Source organism: Chelon labrosus (genome assembly GCF_963514085.1).
Source record: "Chelon labrosus genome assembly, chromosome: 3".
In the NCBI taxonomy this organism is placed as follows: domain Eukaryota; kingdom Metazoa; phylum Chordata; class Actinopteri; order Mugiliformes; family Mugilidae; genus Chelon; species Chelon labrosus.
In genome coordinates this window covers 21,982,183-22,005,422 of record NC_140339.1, presented here as the reverse complement: position 1 = coordinate 22,005,422, position 23,240 = coordinate 21,982,183, and the positions used below count along the sequence as shown (strand labels likewise).

The following is a 23,240-nucleotide window of genomic DNA, read 5'->3' as shown; positions in this document are numbered from 1 at the left end:
ATGGATAAATGGAGTGAGAGAAACAGAGAGATAGTATGTGAGTGTGTGTGCGCACCAGAACGAATGTTCTTCCTTGGTTCTGTTTCTATGCGAACGTATGTTGGGCAGGGAGGGAGTCTGTTAAGCAGGAGATTTAACTCTACCCTGCTCATGTGTGGTTGTGTTAGAACCATGAGCATGTGTCTGTGATCCTTAAGGTAGTCGGTTAGAAGATAGGGTGTTAGTTTACATGCAAGACTTTGTGTGTGTGTGAAACTTAACTCACACCAAAGCGTCATGACAAAGCCATTTACCAAAAACTGGCTTCACAACACTAATACTTACTACTAATACACTAATACTGCTGTCAAGTACAGACATGTTCAATGCTTCAGCTAATAACACACAATTGCTAGTTAATTTAATATCTGATCAAACCTCATTTGGCAGCACTGACCTCAAACAGGAGTCTCTGATCACACATCACAGCACTGCTTTAACTCTATCATATTCTCAAGATACTGTATCTGGCGTGGTATGTCAGGGTTCTGACCGGATCGATCCAGAAGGCCAATTTCTTAGTTTAACATCATTTTATAGTTGATTTAATTCAATGTTTAGCGTAATAACTGTCATAGTGCCAGGCAAAGTGCCAGCAAAGCAGCCCCAAATCATGATGCTCCCTCCATCATCCTTTTCCTGTTAGATGTTTTCATGTTGGTATGCAGCGATACGCCCTGACCGATGTGAGTCGTGCATGCGCAAGGGTAAAGGTCCGCCATCTGTTCTGGATGAAATAAAAGAGTGGACAACCTTCTCACAGTCTGGGGACACATGCTGCAAGCAGACCAAGTTTACTGCAGATCTCAGTACAGCAGAACTGGAGGAACACTGGGTAGGCCAAAAATAATCTCCTCTGTCTTTAATCACAATATAACATAAACCGCATATCTATTACACAGACACACAACAAGCTTGGTATATATGCACACAATGAATAAACAGAGGACTTCACTCAACACTGATGGCACCCTTGGTGGTTTAACTTCACCAGTTCAGTCTATATCTCCAACAGCCTGCTAGTATATGTTCGGAAAAGAAACGAAAGAATGTGGACTAGTACAGACCTACACAGAGCATTCGAGAGTTTTTAGTGTCATAAAATAGAGCTTGTGAGATCGTACTGGGCAGCAGCCTCAGTTGCTGCGAAGTACTGCTGCATCTTTCTTTTCCAAACAATTTAACTTTTCATCGTCCACAAAACAAAACCATCCTTCACCATAAAATACCATGTCTGACATCTCCTCTCTGTGTGGCAGCATTCCCATTAACAAGTGTTTTTGTGTACCACAAACCCGAGTCACAACTATTTTTTGTTTAAAGTATTAGCCCAGGAGTGTTTTTCCCCAATGTTTCCCAACTTATACTGTGATTGACTGCAATATTTAGAACAGACAAAACAAGCCACTGAATTTGGTTAATTATAGACAATTCAAAAGGATTAATTTACTTTATTCTTGCCACCGTATAAAGCACGAGCGGCATAGTATATTTGGTGAGAGTGTGTGTGTGTGTGTGCGTGTGTGTATGTGTGAATACTGCCTCTAGGCGGCACTCTATTATAGCTATGTCTCTCTCTCTCACTTTACCTCTGTGTCTCTCTTCCTCTCTTTCTCATACACACACACACCACCCTATCAACAGTCACTGAGAATTCCTTCTTTCTCGCACCAGCTCTTAGTTACCATGGAAACCAATAAAAGAGCGGTTTGAGTCGGGAGATGTTTGTGTGTGTGAGAGGGAAAGTGAGAGAGAGAGAGAGAGAGAGAGAGAGCAAGAAGGGGCAAGAGCGCCAGAGAGAAATGGCGAAAGAAAAATAGTAAAATCAGAGTAAAATCAGACACAGACAGAGAAAGTGGGAGGAAGGTAAAATAAAAGAGAGACAGAGAATGAAAGAGAGAGAAAGAAGGAGAGAGAGAGAGAGAGACAGAGAGAGGGAGAGGGAAAGCGGAGAGCGAGAAGTCGTTACGGGGAAAAAGGGGAGGAAGGGAGAGAGGGGAACGTGTGAAGGGGTGATAAAAGGGAGGAAGAGAGGAGATGGAGGTGGATGGATGGATGGATGGATGGATGGATGGATGGATGAATGAGTGAATGGATGAATGAGTGAGTGAGTGAGTGAGTGAGTGAGTGAGTGAGTGAGTGAGTGGATGGATGGATGGATGGATGGATGGATGGATGGATGGATGGATGGGTGAGTGAGTGAGTGAGTGAGTGAGTGAGTGGGTGAGTGGGTGAGTGTAAGTGGAGATGTATTATTTAAAGAGGTCTCACCCTGTCTAATGAGTTTGGTCTAAAAGCCCCAGGAGCTGCCCAAAGATAGAGAGGCAGACAGAGACACAGAGAAACTTCCCTAACTATGTGGTGAGAAAATTCAATGTGCAATAGGAGTCGAGGGAGTAAAAGAGCAAGATTACTGGGCAGCCTTGGATTTAGTTAAATTGTTCTGCTTTGACTATGTGAATTGTCTTCCAGTGTATGTGACAGCAATCTCCAAAGATCTATCCATGTGTCTGGATCACTGAAAGGGCAGGACCTCGACTAGAGACAGTCTCACTGTGAGGAAACAGAGAGAACAACTCCTACAACGAAGAGCAGGGCTAAGACTGCTGAATCTTTGGTCAATTAGGTACTTAAAATAAAAGTAAAAATATTAATTGAAATTGATGATATTCAGTATGTATCTCAGTCTATATGTCTGTATAATGGCCTAATCCTCTAATGTTTCCCTGCATTGACAGACTGATATATAAACTCTGGATATTCAATGACACTTCAGGAATTTCAATGCATGCAATCTATTTAATTTTTTTTAACAACAACGTAAAAAAACACACATTGCAGGATGTTTGCAGGATATATTTTTATATATTTTACATCAGAATCAATTACAGTGAACGACTCGGGGTAATTGCCTGATGAAGTGTGAGGCATTCAGAGTTTCTGAATTTTTATTAGGTAGAAGGCCATTATGTGGTTTTCCATTAATGGCCTTGGAATTTGACTAAAATATCAATACTTGGCGGCTGATCATAAATGTATTATTGTGGGGCATCTGTATAATACACTAAATGTATTTCAGTTGCCCCTATTTGCTAATGAATATTAGTTCAGAAAGAAAGTTCAACACCAGAGAGCAGATTGTTTACCTGGATGGTCAACTTTACTGGCTGGCATCACTGTAAACTTACTTCAAGTGCAGCCAGAACAAAGTGCTGAAACATTTAAGATGTAACGCGGCATAACTTCAGAGATGCCTTCATAGATCCAGCTCTCAGCTCTCAAAATGTATAAGGTACATAGAGCGAACAGCATGTTCAAAACAACCGCTGGACAAAGACGTGCAGCCGTGAACTTTCCAGATTTGAGGTTGGTTAAGTAACTGTAACGCATCTAAATGTGATTAGTGGCAGTATTATCTCGATATTTGCAGATGAATGAGAACATGAGATGAAATGACTTGATGAGCTCTCGTTCTCCCCCCCTTGCAGTCTGTTATTTGTTGCTGTTCTAAAATAGCTACTCTTGGTGCAATTATCCCATCTTTATTCAATCCCACACCTCCTCCACCCCCACCCCGCTCTTCACTGTCTCTGAGACATTATTAAATAGAGCTTTCACAGAAGCCTTTTCAAAGTGTTCGAGGTATGAGCAAGTGTGTGCTGTCCATGAGCGAGTTTTTAAATTCCTTCCTGGGCCTCCTCCTGTCCTCTGTGGCTTATCTGTATTTTTTTATTTTTTTATTTTTACCCATACGGTATTCAGTAAGGTCTGTGCAACTTTTGAGATCTCTCACACACACATACACACAAAAGCACATTTACACTTTGAGTGGCACTTTGGCAGGTGTCACTTCATTGCCTCTGTGAACTGTCAGTCAAACAGACAGCTCAGCCTCCAATCCCTGACCAACTCTGAAAGTGCGTGCGCGCACATGCACATGCGCAAACACGCGCACACCTACAGCTGTCGTTTTCACACCAGTAAGTCTCACATTTAAGCAGGGCTTCAACAAATCACTCATAGTGAATTTGCATGGCATTGCTGCCTAAATGGAGTTCCATGGTAACCACACAAGAACTAGACATGATTTGCAATTTATGATTATTGAGGAAATGATATTATGGATGAAGATAGGGGACATGGAAAGAGAAAGAGGGAGTTGTAAGATTCCCATTTGCACTCGAACCAAGAACTTTGCATTTAAATGGTATGCAGCTTAACTGTATTGAGATTAATTCATAGGGAACATCTCCTGCACGTGAACAAACACACATTTCTAGACGTGTATCTCCTACCTTTACACGACGGCAGCGCCCGGTCCCACACTGGCTTCCCATCATGCCCCATGACACAGGTGATGGTGTCCCCGCCCACTGTTGTGTAGCCATGGTGACAGCTGTAGGACACCTGAGATCCCAGTTTATAGTCGTAACCAGTCCGACTGGCATTCATAATGTTGCCAGGGTCAAAACAGGCCTCTCTCGGTTTTTCTGTGGAGAGCAGAGAGTGTTGGCGTCACCAGACAAAGTCAAACTCCTTTGTAATATTGCTAACTGAAAAACGGTTCTTATTTATCCATTAGATGTCACATTAACGCCACGACTCCCATAAAGGCTCCCATGTAGTGAAGAAAAGATTTCTCTGCTGGTATTGATGGTGAATTCTTTTTGTTTTGTTTTTTTTACATTTCCATTAAAAAATAAATAATTAAAAGCTGCAGCTGCACATTCCTAAAACATGCCTAAAATATTTTATGTATCCCAGTAAAAGTTTTACTACGCTGTTAATTGACATGCTTCGATTTACGGTCCCCCAGTCTAGGCTATAATGCAGTTTTATACGTACTTTGGCCCTGTGGGAGAAAACAAACAAACAAATAAGCGTAAAAGAGGATTCAAGAAAAAGAATAAGGGAGGAATAAAGCAGTAAAAGATGAGGAGTCAACCATGGTCAAAAAACATCTTCGATCTTTATGACTTGGATCTGGGCCAGCTTGTTTGCTTTTCTGTGATTGCTCAATAAGAATGAAATATTGGGCTTGACAGAGGGAAACAGACAGACAGAGAGAGAGGCGGAGGTCAAGATAGAAGTGAAACAGGGAGATGATTAAGGCTGTATTTTAATTAAAGGGATGGCAGATGAAAGGTAGTGAATAATGACAAAAGTACAGAGGTGTGAGGTAGCGTGAGGAGACAGACAACAGAAAAGGAGATAATCTTTTTTTAATTAGAGATAAATGGGGTGAGAGAAACAAGATAAAATAAGGGTTTCATAAAATCTGACTGAGCGGATCTGGTCTCGAGTCAAAATACTAAGCCGTGCGTCGCCGATAGCTGTTAAATCACCCCCGCTAAAGCAACATGTGTAAAACCTGGAGGAGTCCACAATCTGTGGAAAGTGAAGAAGTCGTGTGGGTTCAGCAGGCCCTTTCAGCTGAAAGAGACTTCCAATGTGAGGGGGGAACTAATAAGAGAAGGCAGATTAAAATATTATCCAATCTGCACGTCAGGCCAGACACTCCTGTATTGACATTTCAATCATTAACAAACACACAATTTAGTGACAACGATTGTTTGGTATTTTCGAGTGCAGAAACCTGCAAGGGGACATGAAGTATTTTATCTTTGATTTATCCTGACAACTAATCCCAATCCTAATCAATGTGTCGAGATGATCTGATTTATTATTGTTTTTCTCAATTTAATTGGGCCTATAGCGCAAAATGACGTTGATATTATTACTGATAACTAGTTCTTCTTCTTTACAACTACCTGTACTTCCACCATTTACTAACATTACAAATACTCACTAAGACTACTGTGATGCAGCTACCACTATACCATACTACCTCATAATGCAGTGCTTATGTGACAGTACTTCTACCACTAACTTACTTTTCTACAACAGCTACTATAAGTGCCACTACTTGCTATACTCGTATTATCATAGCAGATCAAAAGTCCTCAGACAGACAGACAGAGACCTAGATGAACATGCATGTTTTCACGTACCTCTATATTCAATGGCGAACCCAGACATGCCCAGCGAGGCGTCAGATCTGAATGCCAAGAAGAGACTGTTACCACTACTCTCTATCCTCTCCGGGGCCTGGTTGCCTTGGAGACTTGCAAGCAGCGGCCCATTAGAGTCTTCGCCCTCGTAGATGTGCAGGAAGTCGTAACTGGGCTCCATGTTGAAACTGGGGCAAAAAAAAAAAGAAGAAACAAAACAAAAAGGAGAGACTCAGGTTGAGTAATCTGGTAAGATTCATCGTGTTGTTTGTTTGCAGATGCGCGTGTCTGTGTGTTCATATTCTCCAAACACCGAATCCAGCGGTGCGTGTTAAATTCTAATACCTCCTTCATTTAATGAATGTGAATTAGTTTTTTGTTATCTCCCCTTTAATCGCCTGCTAATCTTCTTATTGCGTTTTGACACCTTTGACATGTTTTCTGGATCTGTTTAAAAAAAGTGAAGGTGTTGAGTGTTGTTTTCTTTGTCTGTTACACAACCAAGAACACATTATTTTATGGCAACTCCTTAATATTAAGTTTAAAATCCTTTTGTTTCACTTTTTACCTACCATTTAAACCGCTCAAGCCCCTTATACATGTATCCATAACATTTAGTTGGTTCACTTTCAGGGTCAGAGCAAAGGGTAAGAAAAAAAAAAACGGGATGTACATATATGTCTAATAGTAGAAATAAATCTTGATAAACCAGCAGAAAAGTACTCTGTATCACTAAAAAAATCACTAAAAGCATGAGCATAATGTAATCCACAGTTCTTCAGGGAGTAGTGCCTTTAGGATACACACTTTTCTTGTGAGAAATGTAAAATCAAAAGCACTCCACATAGGTTATCTGGGACAGGCAGAGATTTTGACATTAAAAAAAACAAGCAAAAACAATACTGAAATCAGAAAATCCTCTACTTTTTCAAACTTTTTTGTTTTACTTTAAGATCTACAAAGTCAACCATGAATGTATGAGTTGGGCAAAAGAAAATTTTTGTTTGTTATAGGAAAGGTCCTGTTACATGTGTACACCCTGGACAGGTCTCCAGTCTACTGCAGGGCTAACACAAAGAGACAGACAACCACTCACACTCATGTACACTTATGGCCAATTTAGAATCACCAATGAACCACCACACCCCTGTGCCGTATTATTCAGGCTGATACCTAACAGCACAACTATACTCCAAGAATCACTCGATTGTGGACACTGAAATGATAAGATGTCAAAAAGAATTTTTCCTTCACTGCAGAACCAAGAATTGTACTGTGATTAAACACGAAGACTTGTCAAGAGTTTTTAGGAAGTGGGTCAAAATGAAGTCGTTCTCGCAGTTTATAAAGTACAGTTACAAAGTTATAATTAACTAAATAATGACAAAGAAATGATACACAACATTCACAAAACAACCAATATCAATGTGACTTAATTAAATGTAAAATAAAAGTGTCTCACTGTTACAACAGAAGGGAATTATCTCTCCAGCTGAAAAACACGAAGCCAAAAATGGGTCATTTTTCCTCCTTTGGCAATCTGGAGAAAGTCCGCTTTGCTTTTATCTGCTTTGCAACATTTGAAGCTCCAGTCTTCACTTTTGCTTTAGTCATAAGCCCCTAACCACTGTGACTTGTAAAATATTCACCAATGAGGCACAGTCAGGACTTGAAATGTAAATAAACACTCCCCCATTACCAAAAAAACAAAATGTGGAAATGGCAAGAAATCCTTTTCATTACCACATGAATTTTACTGTCAGTGCAGGAATGGTATTTCTGTATTTTCTGAGTTTTGTGTGTTTGTGTGAAAGCAAAAAAATAAATATATATATAATTATATATTATTATATTATAATAGTTTTTGCATACTGTGACAGACTGAATGGATAATACATATTCATTCTTGAACATTGTCTTAACTAATAAATTCAAAACAGTTAGTAAAATAAAAACTAAAATTAAGGTGGCGGATGACATCAGTAGACAATGAATTGGACTGTCTAGAAACAGTCTTTCAGACACAGTTAGTGGCTTTTAAAACCTCCATGTAAAACCTTTTGTTTTACATGGAGTTGGCCAGACGATGTCATGAAGTCTACATTGAAAAATAAACTTCAACAAAGTCATAAGTATGATACATATTTGAATTTATGCCAGAGGAGAAACATATATTTAAAGTGCTCGACGTCCCCATCCACCCCCTAAGCCTGAAAGTTTGCAATTTAAATGTATTATTATTTTTTTTAGGTAGCTCGGCAAACTCATTAAAAATTGATATCTTTGGTGAAGTCACTATTCTGAGTTCATGTGGAAAACACATCTTTTTGTTGCTCTCTTTCTGGTTGTGGTACTTATCATTTAATAATACTTCTTCTGACTATGAATACTTGATTGTTGCATTAATCGATTAATCATAATTAGTAACTGTATTTTCTCAGTCATATTCACATCGTCAGGCAGCAGGATATAATGTCTGACATGTAGCATTAGCTACATTTGTGCACATCAAAGCACTTCACTACGGCACCATTACACCAGTGATATATTATGTTATTTAGTCTGAAAGCAGAAGTTTTTAATCAGCTCCTAATTATTGTGAATCAACCAGTTTGCTTTGATTTCTCTAGAGAACCAGGCACCTTTCCAAAATAACATGGGCGACCTTTATTACAGAAAATGATGCAGAAAAGCCCTGCATCCCACAGGAAACTTAGAACAATGAAATCACTGAGTTACTTGTCAAGTCCTTCAAAATGTCAACAGTGTTTTTGCAACTGCACCTGAGCACCATTTATGGCTTTAAACCCATAAACATAGGAGTGTGTGTAGGGAAGAAGTATTTGTAGATGCAACTCCATGCTTTAAATTTAAGCTGCTTACCTTTTGAAGATGAGGGCAATGACAAAGTCAGGGTTGACTCTGACTCTCCAGTCACACTCTTTCCCAGCCGGGTAAGGCTGAGGGTAGTTGGGAGACAGAATCACTCCAGAAGGGCCGCTGACGTTTCCACCACAGGTCGCTGGAGAAAGATAAACAAAGAGAAAGGAAGAGAGAGAAAAAGAAAGATGATTAGACAGCACAGGGCTTGGGGTTATTTGGACAGAGAATCCCTGATTGACCGCTCATATAACTCCCACAAGTACGCAGAGAGGCAGTGAGTTAGTTAGTTACGGGAAGTATGGCAGAGGGTAGGTCGGAGACAGAGTATTAGCCCTAGCGGACCAATGATATGACCTCCACAAGTGGCTGCAGAGGGTGAAAGAGGAGGAGAAAGAGAGAGACTATGAGATTTAGTCACAGAGTGTTGGGCTGGGGGTAGTTAGCAGAGACAATCACCCCTCGTGGTCCTGTTATCCCACAACAAGCCAGAGAGCAGGAAAGAGACACTGGCAAGAGAGACAGAAAGATGCATTCAAGCAGCAATTTGGTGATGTGAAGGCAGAGTTTGAAACATTGAGCGGTGTCTCAGGGGTGGCAGATGGGTGTGAACAGATTATCAACAGTGAAACAGAGGTAAACAAAGGCATTAACGGTTGCAAATCGTTCACAGACACGTGAACTCGAATACTGTGCATAGATCTGTGTGTAGTATAGTGTATTGCGTTTCATTTTGGGAGCACCTGAACACCAGGGATTCACCACTTGAGGTGAAAGTGCAGGAGAGGTAAGCACGCACTAAGCTAAGCGAAAATTGAGGGAGATTAAAGTCTTACATTTTATGTGCACTTGTGCAAAATGTAAGATCACGGGCAAAGAGTCAAGGCAATATCAGGAACAAAGCAAAATGCCTTTCAGAGTCATAGTTACAAGGCAAACGCAAATCTCTGTGCTGGAGCACTTCCATATAGTTCTGGCTGATGAAGATAAGGCAACAGAAAAGGAGTCCTTGTGGCAGCAACATGTTGACACCATGCTTCTTGGTGCAGGAATGCTCATTGTCTTATCTGCATTGTTTATATCCCACCTTCAGCTCTGTACGTCTGGTGTCCTGGCCCTTGAAACATTAATTAAATGTGCAGCAGCCTGAGACCTGAGACTAGCTCGATATGACCTGACACGTGCAAGACAAAACTAAAGTGGATACAGCGGTTAATCGGGGAAAAAAAGCAAAGTTGCATGCATTCTGTACACCAATAAAGGACTGGGTTCAGGTGAGCTACGTGCAAAGGAATCTGGGAACATGCTACAGATTTTGGGATTTGTAGGTTGCATGGTGAGGAAGCGGAAGGGCCCCTGCTTCATTATAGATCGTATCTTTTGTCGCACAGACTCTGAAATTCCAGCAATTTCTGATAAAAAAAAAAATGGTTTCAATTCACTTTGGCAAGGAACTCAAGTGTGTCAGAAGGAGTTGAGGAGGAAAATAAAGAAGGAAAGAGCATGCGCCTGAAAGCAGCAGAGTGAAAAGTCAAACTGCGGCAGAATGGTTGAAGTGAAATGTGGAGTGGGAACAGAAGCTCACTGGGTTATAAGTGGCAGGTTGGCGGTGATATTAGAGTAAAGAAGAAAACTAGTTATGGATTTTCCATTGTTATGATACAATAACACTATCACAGCTTCCACCGTTATCTGTGATGCAACAGCTTTAAGCCCTGTTTTTCAACCCCTCTTGTCCTGACCACATGCATGTGCAGCCCTGTTCTGCCTCCTAGAGTAGGATCTGCCCCCCCCCACCTCCGCCCACCAGATGCCCGCCGGTTGATGCACACAGTGATTAGCTAGATATTTAGGAAGGAAGATGCCAGTGGGTCCTCTGTGTTGAAGCCATGATTGTAGTTGCTTCCATTGGTTTCTTTACGTGTTAGGCCTTGGCTCACTTTCTTTATTTCAGTTTTTTGGTAAGCTTAGATCATTTTGGTGGGAAAATAAAACTGCCAGTCATCAGAGATTGGACATGTGCCTTCTGAGGATGTCCTGTGGTGTCTGGCAACAGAACATTGTTAGTGGATGCCTTTGGGTCCTATGGGTTGATGGGAGGGGCTTCTGGGGATCAGGCTTGTTCCAGTGCATCCCACAGATACTTGATCAGTTTGGGATCTAGTGAATTTGGAGGCCAGGTCAACACCTTGTGCTGTTTTTCATGTTTTATGAATTGTTCCTGAACCGTTTTCTGTGTGTTTGCCTGTGCCAGGTTGCATCCTGCTGGAGATGGCTGCTGCCATCAAGGAGTGTCATTGCTATGGGGTATGGGCACCTGGTCTGTTCTAGGTGGGTGGTACATGTCTAAGTAACATCCATATGAATGCCAGGCCCAAAAGTTTCCCAGCAGAACATTGAATTGTCACAAGACGGTCCTCTATAACCTTTTGTCTATTTCTGATGCCCCATACTCTCCATCATGTCCGGTTTCACGCTGTCAAGATCGCTTCATTCTCAATTTCAATATCAAATCTCTTGTCCAATGATCTATTTTCCCATGTCCTCCAAACCAATATGTCCCGAGTCTCCGGTTCTTTACAGTCATTGTATATCTGTCCCATCTCTGTACAGCCGTCCTCCTCCGCAATTCCACCACATCCTGCTTGTCCAGGGGGTCTCGACAGAAGTCTCCACCAGACTATCTGCTCGACCATCTAGCATCATGGGGTGCTCTATCCTTATTTCCTCCCTTCAGCTGGCATTCAGCTCTATGATATCACCTCTCAGTGACCAAAATCGTACGTCTGTAAATGTTGCTGTTGGCACATATAACATAAAAATCTCTCGCTCATGGTGTCTCGCTCAGCTGTGAGCGTCTGACCACGATTGTTTAAACCTCTAGTTTAGCAGTCAGCAATCCACAGATCACTGCACACGTACCGATACATGTTGGAGGGTCAGGCTGCCAGTAGAATCTGTTGTCCATCCGCACGCATGTTATGGTGTCTTGGCCTTGCAGCTGGTAGCCGGGGTCACACTGGAAGGTCATGCTGTCACCAGGGTCCTTACTGTCCCCGTACCGTGAACCATTCACAGGGATGCCTGGGTCGTTGCAGGTCGTTGCTGTTGTGGCTGGAGAGCGTGAAAAAAAGAAAGAATTTTGACATACTGGTAGTGTATGTAGAGAGTCTGTCGGTAGAGACGGAGAAAGGCACTGAGACAGATGACAACAGCACTGTCCATACTTTACTGTCAGCAGGAGAACAACTAGGAAAGGCATACACATATAAGCTATTGTACATCATAGAGGGAGTCCTAAAGGTGCTTAATGTCAAAATTAGTAGTATCTAAGATCTAGTTGGCACAGGAGCTACAGAGATGCAATATTTTAAAAGATGTGGATGAATAGACGTAAGACTATCTGGATGGAAAGATACTTACTGGAGCGAGTGGGAGAATAGAGTGAGGGGGGTGGGGGTGAGGGGCAAAGCATAGACTGAGCCTTAAAGTGGATCTTTATCAAAGCTCCTAAAAAGTTCTCTACTCTAGTCTCACCACACAATAAAAAAAATTTAAATTTCATTTTATGCATAATAACAGCCTTATCTTAATAAAAAAAATATCCTGACAGCTCTGTTGGAACGCAGGATTCTTCCAGGAAAGTATTATTGCAAACAGTTCCAACACATAAACCTGAAATCTGAGATGCTGAAAGTGTAGGAGAACTCAGACCATTATTTACCATCAGGTCCTGACTGTCCCGCCTAACCGGTACTGCTGTGCCCCGTGCACAAATGTGCACATCACTCCCAATTTAAAGAAGCACTTATCGTTTGTGCAGCGGTGTGACGCTACAGGAATTTATTAAATTCAAAGGGAAACTGTCTCACAGCCAGCTGTGGGCAACAAACAGGACATCAGCAGGACTACTAATATTTCTGAAAAATGACATAGAGCGACACCTGGAAAACATTACTGTTAGATTCAGACATTAATCTATAGTAACACGTTTTGGGATCTGCCCGACTCACATTAATATCTGTAGTTTGACAGACATTTCAATATGTTATGTAACAGATGCAATATAGGAGAGAGGTAAAAGAAGCAAAATATATGAAAGTCGATTTAGGAGAACTGTGTCACTGTCAGGGCAGACCCAAAGCTTTGGCACCGCACTCACAGCCGTTGTGTTCGCTGATGAAGAAATCATCACAGATGAGGCGCAGGACGATTCATCCAGTGCATTTGGAATAAGAGGGGAACAAATCAGCTTTCTTTTAGCTGTTTGGAGGGACCTGCTGCACTGTCAATTTCAAGCAGACTACAGTGGGTCATGACCCCCAGGCTTACCCCCTGCAGCAATGTTGTGCATGGTCCCTCCACGTTCAGTCAAATTTAACCTGATGCCATCATTTTGCTTTTTAATTGTTGGCTTCAGGCTAAGCTGGTTTGCTTCGGCGTTTAAATCTAATTCAGTGCTTTTATCAGATCAATCAGCGATCAAGGCTCAAAACAAACTAAACTGATGCATGATGCAAAATGTGTCTGAGTATAATGTGACCTGACAAAATTGAAAGGAGATTTCGTCAAGATACTAATAACGATAATAAATCACTGTTTATAACCTATATACGAATGTATATTGTTCAGAGAGAGTTTGGCTATTTTTCCCCTATGAGTTACATCCACATGGAGCATGAAGATTATCCCTTGCATGCATATTTGAACAATAACTAGAAATTGTATAGTAGAAAATTGTTAGCACATTTTCCCAGAAAAAGAAAAAGCAATGCAATGGGAGGAAGGAGAGAAGACAAAATGAGAGAAATATGTAGTAACACCCCCGTAAAGATCACTCACCCCATAAATCCACAAACCTTGCTTTACATAAATGAGAGTGGAGGTAATTTCTTTTGCTTCAGTAAATCAACATGGGGGTAAATATAAGGAGCTATTACCATAGTAATGGAACAACAGTGATTTGAAGAGCATGTTAGTCAGTGCAAATATTTATTGTTTTAAATATGAGGAGATTAAAAAAAAACAAAATGAGTGAGAGTTGGAGTGAGAGTGAGAGTGAGAGTCAGAGAGCACAGGATATAAATATTTATGACTGGAAATATGCTTAAAATTGACAGTTAAGTGTCTTGGAATTTTTGTGTGAGCATACTCTTGCATGCAGATGTATCTGAAGCATAAAGCGGGTGGAGTTGTGCAAGCTTAAGCAAGAACAAGATGAACAAGTGCAAGAATGTGTGTGGAAATAAGCATTTGTAAAGATCGGACATTCTTAACATAAAATAAAGTTTTATGTCCAGCATCTACAATAAGAAAGCCCAGCTCTGCACCCAAAGGGCACTATTTCACGGGGCGCCTTCGGAGAAAGAGCAGCCATAGAAAGTCTGGGCTCATTGAACTCATACTGCAAAATGGTCAAAGAATGAACCCCATGAAATGAGTGGAAATCAGCCGCTAAAATCATTCATGGCAAAATGTTCTGTTGGGCTCTTTCAGCGCTTAGTGATCTTTGGTCCCAAGGTGAGGTATTAAATTTCTCATTCGACTAAAGTTATTTTTGTGGGAGAATTCAGTTAAATTCAGGATTAAAGTCAAATTAATTATCTTGTAGCCAATATAAATGAGGTTTGCATAATAACTAAGAAACATTATGTGTGATGAGTGCTTAGTTTGTTAATTCGCCAAATTAATTGGTAATTTAGTGATGGGCTCTTTTTCATAAATGGATCAGGGACAGTAAAGTAGGTCAGGCCACCCAAATTTAGTAGAATCATGGTACACACTCCTGGAGTTTTTTGGATTTGGAGATAAATCTACTCACTAGAGAACTGTATAGAAAATCCTTGCTTGCTGATGAAATAATCAGAATCAAACTGCAGCGTCAGTATGTTGAAAGTTGAGTGGATATCTTCAGGTAAAGCCGGGCCGGACCATTCTTTCAACAGGATCCCGCCGTCTGATGGCCCGGATGGGCCGTCCCAAACTCTCAGAATATCGTGGCCGACCTCGGTGTCAAAGACGATGAAGTGGAGGCTGAGAACACACAGAAACGCAGCAGCTTTAAAAAGCTTTCTGTTGAGTCACAGTCAATGCGAGCTTTTGATGCCCACAAAAATATTATCACACACAGCCCTGTATACTACTAGTAAATACACTGCTCCAAAACATTAAAGGAACACTTTTTAATCAGAGTACAACGTCAAGTCAGTTAAACTTCTGGGATATTGATCTGGTCAGTCAAGTAGCAGACAGGGCTGTTAATCAGTTTCAGCTGCTTTGGTGTTAATGGAATTAAGAACAGGTGAACTAGAGGAGCAACAATGAGACGAACCCCAAAACAGGAATTGTTTTACAGCTACTGACTAGCTATTTCTTCCCTCCTCATCTTTTCTGACTGTTCTTCACTAGTTTTGCATTTGGCTAGGGTCAGTGTCACTACTGCTAGCGTGAGGCGATGCCTGGACCCTACACAGGCACAGGCAGTCCAACTCCTCCAGGATGGCACATCAATACGTGCCATTGCCAGAAGGTTTGCTGTGTCTCCCAGCACAGTCTCAAGAGCATGGAGGAGATTCCAGGAGACAGGCAGTTACTCAACCCATCAGCGGGACTGGCATCTGTTCCTTTGTGCAAGGAGGAACAGGAGGAGCGCTGCCAGAGCCTTACAAAATGACCTCCAGCAGGCCACTGGTGTGAATGTCTCTGAGCAAACAATCAGAAGCAGACTTCATGAGGGTGCCTGAGGGCCCGACGTCCTCCAGTGGGCCCTGTGCTCACTGCCCGGCACCGTGGAGCTTGACTGGCATTTGCCAAAGAACACCAGAATTAGCAAATCCACCAGTGACGCCCTGTGCTCTTCACAGATGAGAGAAGAGCACATGTGACGGACTTGAAAGGGTCTGGAGAAGCCGTGGAGAACATTGCGCTGCCTGTAACATCTTTCAGCATGACTGGTTTAGGGGTGGGTCAGTGATGTGGAGGCACATCCTGGGATACACAGATCTCTACAGGCTAGACAACAGCACTCTGACTGCCATCAAGGTTGTTGGTGCAGTGGGTCCTGGGTCCCAATGCCCGACCTCATGTGGCGAGAGTATGCAAGCAGTTCCTGGAGGATACAGGAATCGATACCACTGACTGGTCCTCTAACTCTCCTGACCTAATTCAAATAGAACACATCTGGGGCATTATGGTTCAGTCCCTCCGATGCTGCCAATTTGCACCTCAGACTGTCCAGGATGCGAGATCTGGGAGGAGATACCCCAGGACATCATCCGTCATCTCATTAGGAGCATGCCCCTATACATTTTCAAGGATGCATACAAGCACGTGGGGGCCATACAAACTACTTTGTCCCATTTGCAATTGCTTCTTTAAAATGGACAAAGTGGACTACCCTGCTGCATCATTTTTTAACTTTAATTTTGGGATGTCTTTGAATTCAGGCCTCTGTAGGCTGATTATTTCCCTCTCCATCAAACGATGTGGCTTCCTTTTGTTCCTAACACATTACCCAGTACATATTAGTATAGATATCCAGCAGGATTTCTCTTTTTCCCATTGAGCTCTGATGTGATTTCAAAGTGTTCCTTTATTTTTTTGAGCAGTAATTACTTGACAATATTAGTGTTTGGCTTTAAAGTTGTTGTCATGTGGTAGCTGCAACATAGAATCTTGTTGCTGTACTATTATTATCTGGTCTTGTGTAACCTAGCCCAGAACACAGCATTTGTTCAAACGCATTTTAGCACTTGTTTTAGTTCTTTGACCAAATCATTCAGTAACAATTATTCAAACATTTATAGGCTCATTTCCTTTCACTTAGATTAAAAATAATCTAAAAATCAAACAGATCTATTTGCCATGTATATATGCGCACACATATAAGGAATTTGTTCTCTGCATTTAAACCATCCCACTGTGCTCGCTTGGAGCAGTGCAAGTTTTTTTGTTTTTTTAGGTGCCTGCTCAAGGCCCCTCAGCCATGGACATACAGGGTATCAAACCAGTGAGCTAATGGTCCAAATCTCCGTTAGCAGCTCAGTTAGTCATCATTACCTGATAGTCTTGCCTGTATCAGCCTCTATGGTCCAGGTACAGTGCAGATTGTTGTCATATGGAGCGGGATATCCTGGAGAGAGAATCCGTCCAGACACTGCTCCACTTATATGACCTCCACACTCCGCTACAAGGACAGAAGACATGAGGATGGTCAGCTTTCAGAGGCAAAGTGAGAAATACATATATTATTTTACTGTAGAGCTGCCATAATTATTCAAAATTAAAATATATCCAAGTTACGAAAACTGGAGAAGGTATACACTACGCATACAACTACTCACATTTAGCTACGGAAATAAAACCTCAAGGGATTTAACAAGCTGTTATTGCAGCAATAACTTACTATGCCTTACACACTCTGCAGTAGATATTGTTGTCAACTTGCCATAAAATTTACACTTCTTAATAACAGAGATAACAGAGAATATAAGGACAAGCCCATTTAGCACACAGATTTAAAGAAATATATGCAGCATATTATACAATATTTCGGATATATGAAGACCTATACTCTCCACAGAACCAGATTGATTTAGACCACATTTTCGGGTCCTCTACAATTTCAGTTCGTCTCACTGAAATACGGCTTCTCTGCGCAGTTGTAAATTACACTGAGGTGTGAAGGCTGAGTTAAATAAGAATCAGTTCAGAAAGACTTAAATCATTAAATCAACCTTGAATTATCCAAGCTCTTGCTATAGAGTTTCAAGGTTGATGAATATCTTTGATGGCTGTTTTCTCATAAGGGCTTTCCCAGGGTGCTGGAAGTTCACCTGAAAAAAATGCAGTTTAATTCACAAGGGACAGCCCAGTTCTGTGTTATTTTTATAGTGTTTTCAATGGGGAGGAACAAGTGAGAGAGGGAGAAGCAAGGGAAAAGGCTCGGAACATATTTGAAGTCATCGTGATAGTACACAGTACATGCGGCAGCCCACTGAGCCAAAAGATCACTGCTGATTGGGAAACAGCTCACTGTAGAGAAGGCTTTAAATCTGTGTGTGTGCTTTGTGTTTGTGTGAGTTCACGCAATCCTTTTTACAATCCTCTACAAGACCATGACAGCCTACTGCTGTCACATTACCCTGAGCTGAGTGCATATATTCACATGTAAACAAAGAGGCAGATAACCACACAATCACACACAAGGTCAGAAAAATACTTGAAAACACATAGTTATTCAAGCACTTACACACGCGGTGTTTGAATGGACGCACAAGATATAACTAGTTGTTTCAGGCAACTTTTCCGACGTGTTTTATCATAAAAAGCAGGTAGAGGTGGGAAGAGGCATAGATTTATGAAGAGAAAGCGGCCTGGGCAACTGACAACTGCAATTTCCCAAGACAGAGGCAGAAAGGGAGAATAACAGGCATTCAGGTATAGAGAAGGAGACAGACAGGTTTACTGTATCAACAGGAAAAGAACGAGAATGGCAAAAAGAGTCCCACGGAGGTAGAACACCACTCTGTTTGACTCGACGTGGGAGAGAGAGAAAGAAAGGCGGTATAGAAACAGCCTGAGGCAAAGCCATCTCCTGATCTCCATGCTAATGCACACAGATAGGGGAGTGAGCCAGACAGACGGAAAAGGAGAAAGTCAAAAAGACAAACACCCCAACAGACTGACAAAGGAGAGCAATACAAAGGTAGCTGCAGAGGTAGTTAGCCGTGGGCTCTGCCAGCGAGTATTCTCCTGGTTGCTGGTTTACCAGGAATGAGGCAGCAACAGAGCAGCTACAAATTAATGAGTGGCTGCAGGAGAACACAGGGACACGCACAGTCTTACCCAGATCCAGCCAAAAACACGTACTCATTCACACCCACTTAAATGTCGTCAGCTGCAAACATCTGTGCACGCGCATTCTTTTTTTAGTTGCCGTTAGCAACGGCATTGCGCTAGGTCCCACCTCACAGAGCTCAGGTGTTCTGGCAGGTTACAAAAACGCAGCGTTGGGCTCTGCGGTAAGGGAACTCCAAATGAACATGTGCTGCGTCGGACCGAGCGATGTAGAGATACTTTAAAGAAAACTGTTTTAATTTGTAAAATATGTGAAGCCACAAAATATTTTCAGAAGCGCAAGAATTATGGGGCCTTAACAATAGTGAATTTGCTTTAGAGATTTCATAGCTGCGCTGGCGGCCGCTGGATGAAAATAGAAAATCAGAATGGCCAGCAAAACCACTGTCCATATGCAAAAGAGAGAGAGAGGGAGAAGACATGTTAAAGCACCTGAATCGTTTGGCATACGTCTGGAACCTAATTAAGAGCTGCCAACAGACAGCTAAAGCTAAATCTACCCTCTGGCAGTTTATCTACCTCAAAACCTGGGAAATATTCAAATGTATTCGGAATATGCCGAATGAAAACCCCCTTGTTTTATATTTGTCATTTTCCCTGTTTGAATGAGTGCGCAGCAGCAGTCACATGATGACTGGTTATTACATTATGCATTCAAGCCGCTCTCACAAATTATACTTTAACAATTTTCTCAATGCTGCGTGCTTTCAACTAAAATCTGATACGATTTCGTTATAGCTTAATTGTTTTTGTGTCCCTCCCTCTGCTGAGCCTGCACGGTATTCACATTAGAAGTGAGTGCATTATGCTGTCGTCCTTATTAAGTCAATAGGTCTCACAGCGTTTTGAGGGTTTAAAAGGCAGAGTGCATAATTGGAGTTTAACATTTTCATCTTTAAAATAAATGCACTTTTCTTGTCACTCTCTGTTTCTCTCTATTGAAGACTGCGTCAGAATCATCTCAAATCTGACTCTTATTCCCAGAACAGTCGTCCCATCACAACTGATGTGGGTGTACAGTAAACGAGTTTAATAATGAAAAAGTTTACTTTCTCCAGGGGGAATTATTGGCGCCACTTCGAATAAACTGACGTGAAGGCATTCAGGCAAAGGACACTTATTATTATAACTTTGGAAATAGATACAGGAGGCAGTCAGCAGCTTTGGGTTGTACAGTAAAGTGCACACGGTCACACTTCCAGAACAGTCTGTGTTCTGTGCTGTGTCTCACGCAGCCCTTAAATGGTGCCGCACCTGCGTATTCTCTGGTCATCTTCTAATTCACCATAATCTTTACTCAAGAAGCAGCAATTTCTGATGAATAAATATTGTTTTTTACCTGCTCCCTTGATAGAATATTCTATTTATTACGCATGCTGAGAATAGAACAGAAAGTGGTGGCTTCTGTCAACGTCCTGTGCGCACTTTCAGGGTACAAGAAAGTTGTCTGACTTACATTATACATTTTATCAAAGTTCTTTTCAGACAGTCATCCCCCTATTTTTGCACTTTAACCATGCAATTCTGAAAATACATTGGAAACCTTGGTGCTCTAAAATATCAAGCCTGGTGACAACCTGCTATCCAAGTGCAGATAGTCCTGTCTGCAAGGCCTCTTTTTTTTTACGCACAGAGGGGTACTAGCAGTACCACTATGTGTATTTCCCCAGTGTTGATTCAGTCCCCATGCACTCTTTTCAAAGTACTCACCTGTGTTGACTGAATCACTTGTTCACTCACTCTCTCTTTTGAATCATCAACCCATAGCTTAGAAACAGACTGTGGTCGATTTGACAGCTGCTTGTCCCTGCTCTTTTGATTTGTATGAAAAATAATACGGGACAGGTAAATAATTCAAACCTTGGAGTTATAAATTATGGATGCACATGTGTGTTGGAATACTAACCGATACAGGAAGGAAGTGGCTTGTCCCAGACGCGTCTGTCCCCACTGAGACAGGTCAGTGTGCTGCTGCCATGGAGACTGTATCCAGGGTTGCAGGAGTACAGGACAAAAGTGTTGGCATAATGACCGTCGTCCTGGATCTTATAGCCATAACTCGGGACACCTGGTTCCTCGCAACGTACAAGGTCAAAACCTAAACACACACACACAGGCAGGTAAACACACACGTACAGATCAGGTCTTCCCGTTCTTTCCATCAAATAACGTAGCATAAATGAACAGGGTGATTCAGTTCCGGACAAGAGGACATAAGGTCATTCTGTTCTTCTGAATCCCATTACTTCCGGCAGAAGTTGGCGCACACTGCCAATGCTGAAAACCTGTGTGGCAGAGGCAATGAAAGCTACTGGACTTTTCTACAGATTCTACTCACATGCTTGTTTCTAAGAAACTTTTAGAAAATGTATGGACTTCTCCCTTTTCTGAGAGATATAATGGTAGTGGCAGTGGAATGGAAGCATTCCTATATGAAACTGTGGAAAAACATGAAATGATAATTTCAATTTCCGATCAGAAAATACAAACACACTGTGCCACACTCGCACTCTGTGTTTCGGAGAATAGGAAACCTTCTTGCTTCTAAAACCTATGGCCAAAAACAGACACAACAACATACACTCTTTTCCCTTCAGGTCAGTCTCTTATGAAGGGAAAATGCAACGGAAACTATCAAAAATAGTTGATTTACAATCACATTTAACTGTGTACGCAATACATTAGCCAATTTACCAAAAACAATGCAGATTAACAATTGATATTAAAACTGTTCAATCACAGCTCTTTACACAGCCAGTTAACTTTTTCACCCTTACGATAAATTCTGATAAGTGTGTCTACAATTGGAAGCCCCTTCCTGCATTGATTTTGGTAAAACAGATGCTTCCCCACTTCTGTCACCATTTCCCGTTGACGTCTTGAACAGATGTTTCGAGAATCACTCTATTAAAACGGCCTTTTACCTGTGCATTATTAAAGCTACTTTGCTGAATCCCTGACCGTACTCGGGGAAACAATCGCTGCATCTCTTGATCAGATGCTTCTATTAATCTCTCTAATCCTTCCGTGAGCTCATTTATTGCAGCAGAACCATGAAGGAAGGTGTCACCTTCTCCAGTTTAATGACATGCACACTGACGGCTGCCTAATGGTGTAACCCGACATGCTGAGCATTCATCTCATATCCGTACACCAGCAAGCTTTATTCGTTTGTCCCTTCGTCCAACAGCTCCTCCACTCCAGATGTGTCACTTTCTCGCCTTATTGTAATGACTTGCTGATAAATGCTCGTCTAATAGCCTCTTTGACTTACACAGCAGCTGGTCTTGCCTTCTTAACAGACTCTCTTTAAAGCTATTAAGGTGTGTGTGTGTGTGCCAGACAGAAAAAAGAGACTGTTTTAAGCATCCATATCCTCATTTCCTTTCTCTGTAAGCTTGGTAAACTACTGCTGCACTCTGACCTTCAGTAGAAACTGCTTGGGAAACTGATTACTGGCCTCTTTCCAGCTATCACATATGAATTAAATTGCTTTGTAATTTGGTGACTGGGGGAGACGAGTCTCCAAAGTTTTACTACAGCACATGTGCTTTGTTTTGGTGTGTACTGCAGCAATCAAGAATCACTTGAGTGAGACACAGGACAGACACGGGATATATCCGACAGGGCAACACGACACAATTACCACCACTTTAAATTTCAATTAAAAACATCTCTTCACGAGGACCTCCATGATGAGCTACTCAAAATTTTGGAAATTATGGTGTGTGTCTTTGTGCATGTAAACAAATGTGTATGTGTTTCCTTAACCATGCCTGAACACGGTAACACTTTAGAGCATCACAAACTAGTGAAAGTAATTATATGGTATGGCTGCTCAGATTTAAACAATTTCCTACAGCCAACTTACTTGTGTATGTGAGGCGGAAACCCTGATTGGTCCCGGAGGCATTGCTATTAAACTCCAGCCACAGGTGATTGGACGTACTATTGACGACATAGCCCATCATGCTCTCGCGTGTGAAGTTTCCAAGGAGACGGGATGAAGTGTTTTCTCCATCATACACCTGTCGATCAAAACAGAAAGGGGTTTGCAGGAGATGAATAAAAACATGAGCAGAAAGTGTCACAAACAACGAGGAAAAGAAGGGTGACACATAATGTGGGGAGGGAAAAAAAATCCCTTTTGCTTCGCTTTGCATTAGCGTGGACCTTGAAAAGCTCATCAAATCTAACATGACAGTACAAGAGGTGACAAGTGACGTTCAGGGAATAATTACAGAATAAAAACATAAAATGATGGTGGGTGAGTTTAATAGTGAGTAAACAAATTGGTTACCTTACTTAAAATGTTTTGGCTTTTTATTTTTTGTTATTTTCCACCGTTAAAAGTAGCAGAGTGAGAATGTCTCACTTTGGACCTAATTTGAATTTTAATCCTTGTCAGGCACCTGAGGGAAGCAGCAGATTTGTGTATCAGTTTTATTTGTG

General features: G+C 41.6%; 1 protein-coding gene across 1 annotated transcript in view; it reads right to left on the bottom strand.

Annotated features, from left to right (window-relative positions):
* Nucleotides 1–23,240, bottom strand: part of LOC311485387 (CUB and sushi domain-containing protein 1-like) — a 285,694-nt gene that overhangs the window by 74,659 nt on the left and 187,795 nt on the right. The window contains exons 24-31 of the mRNA XM_084540754.1: nucleotides 22,660–22,816; nucleotides 20,695–20,886; nucleotides 16,989–17,115; nucleotides 14,752–14,963; nucleotides 11,853–12,044; nucleotides 8,934–9,072; nucleotides 6,051–6,238; nucleotides 4,335–4,529 (exon numbers count right to left, since the gene is read on the bottom strand). Of these exons, the coding sequence (XP_084396880.1) occupies nucleotides 4,335–4,529; nucleotides 6,051–6,238; nucleotides 8,934–9,072; nucleotides 11,853–12,044; nucleotides 14,752–14,963; nucleotides 16,989–17,115; nucleotides 20,695–20,886; nucleotides 22,660–22,816 (1,402 nt within the window). The remainder of the gene's footprint in view (nucleotides 1–4,334; nucleotides 4,530–6,050; nucleotides 6,239–8,933; nucleotides 9,073–11,852; nucleotides 12,045–14,751; nucleotides 14,964–16,988; nucleotides 17,116–20,694; nucleotides 20,887–22,659; nucleotides 22,817–23,240) is intronic.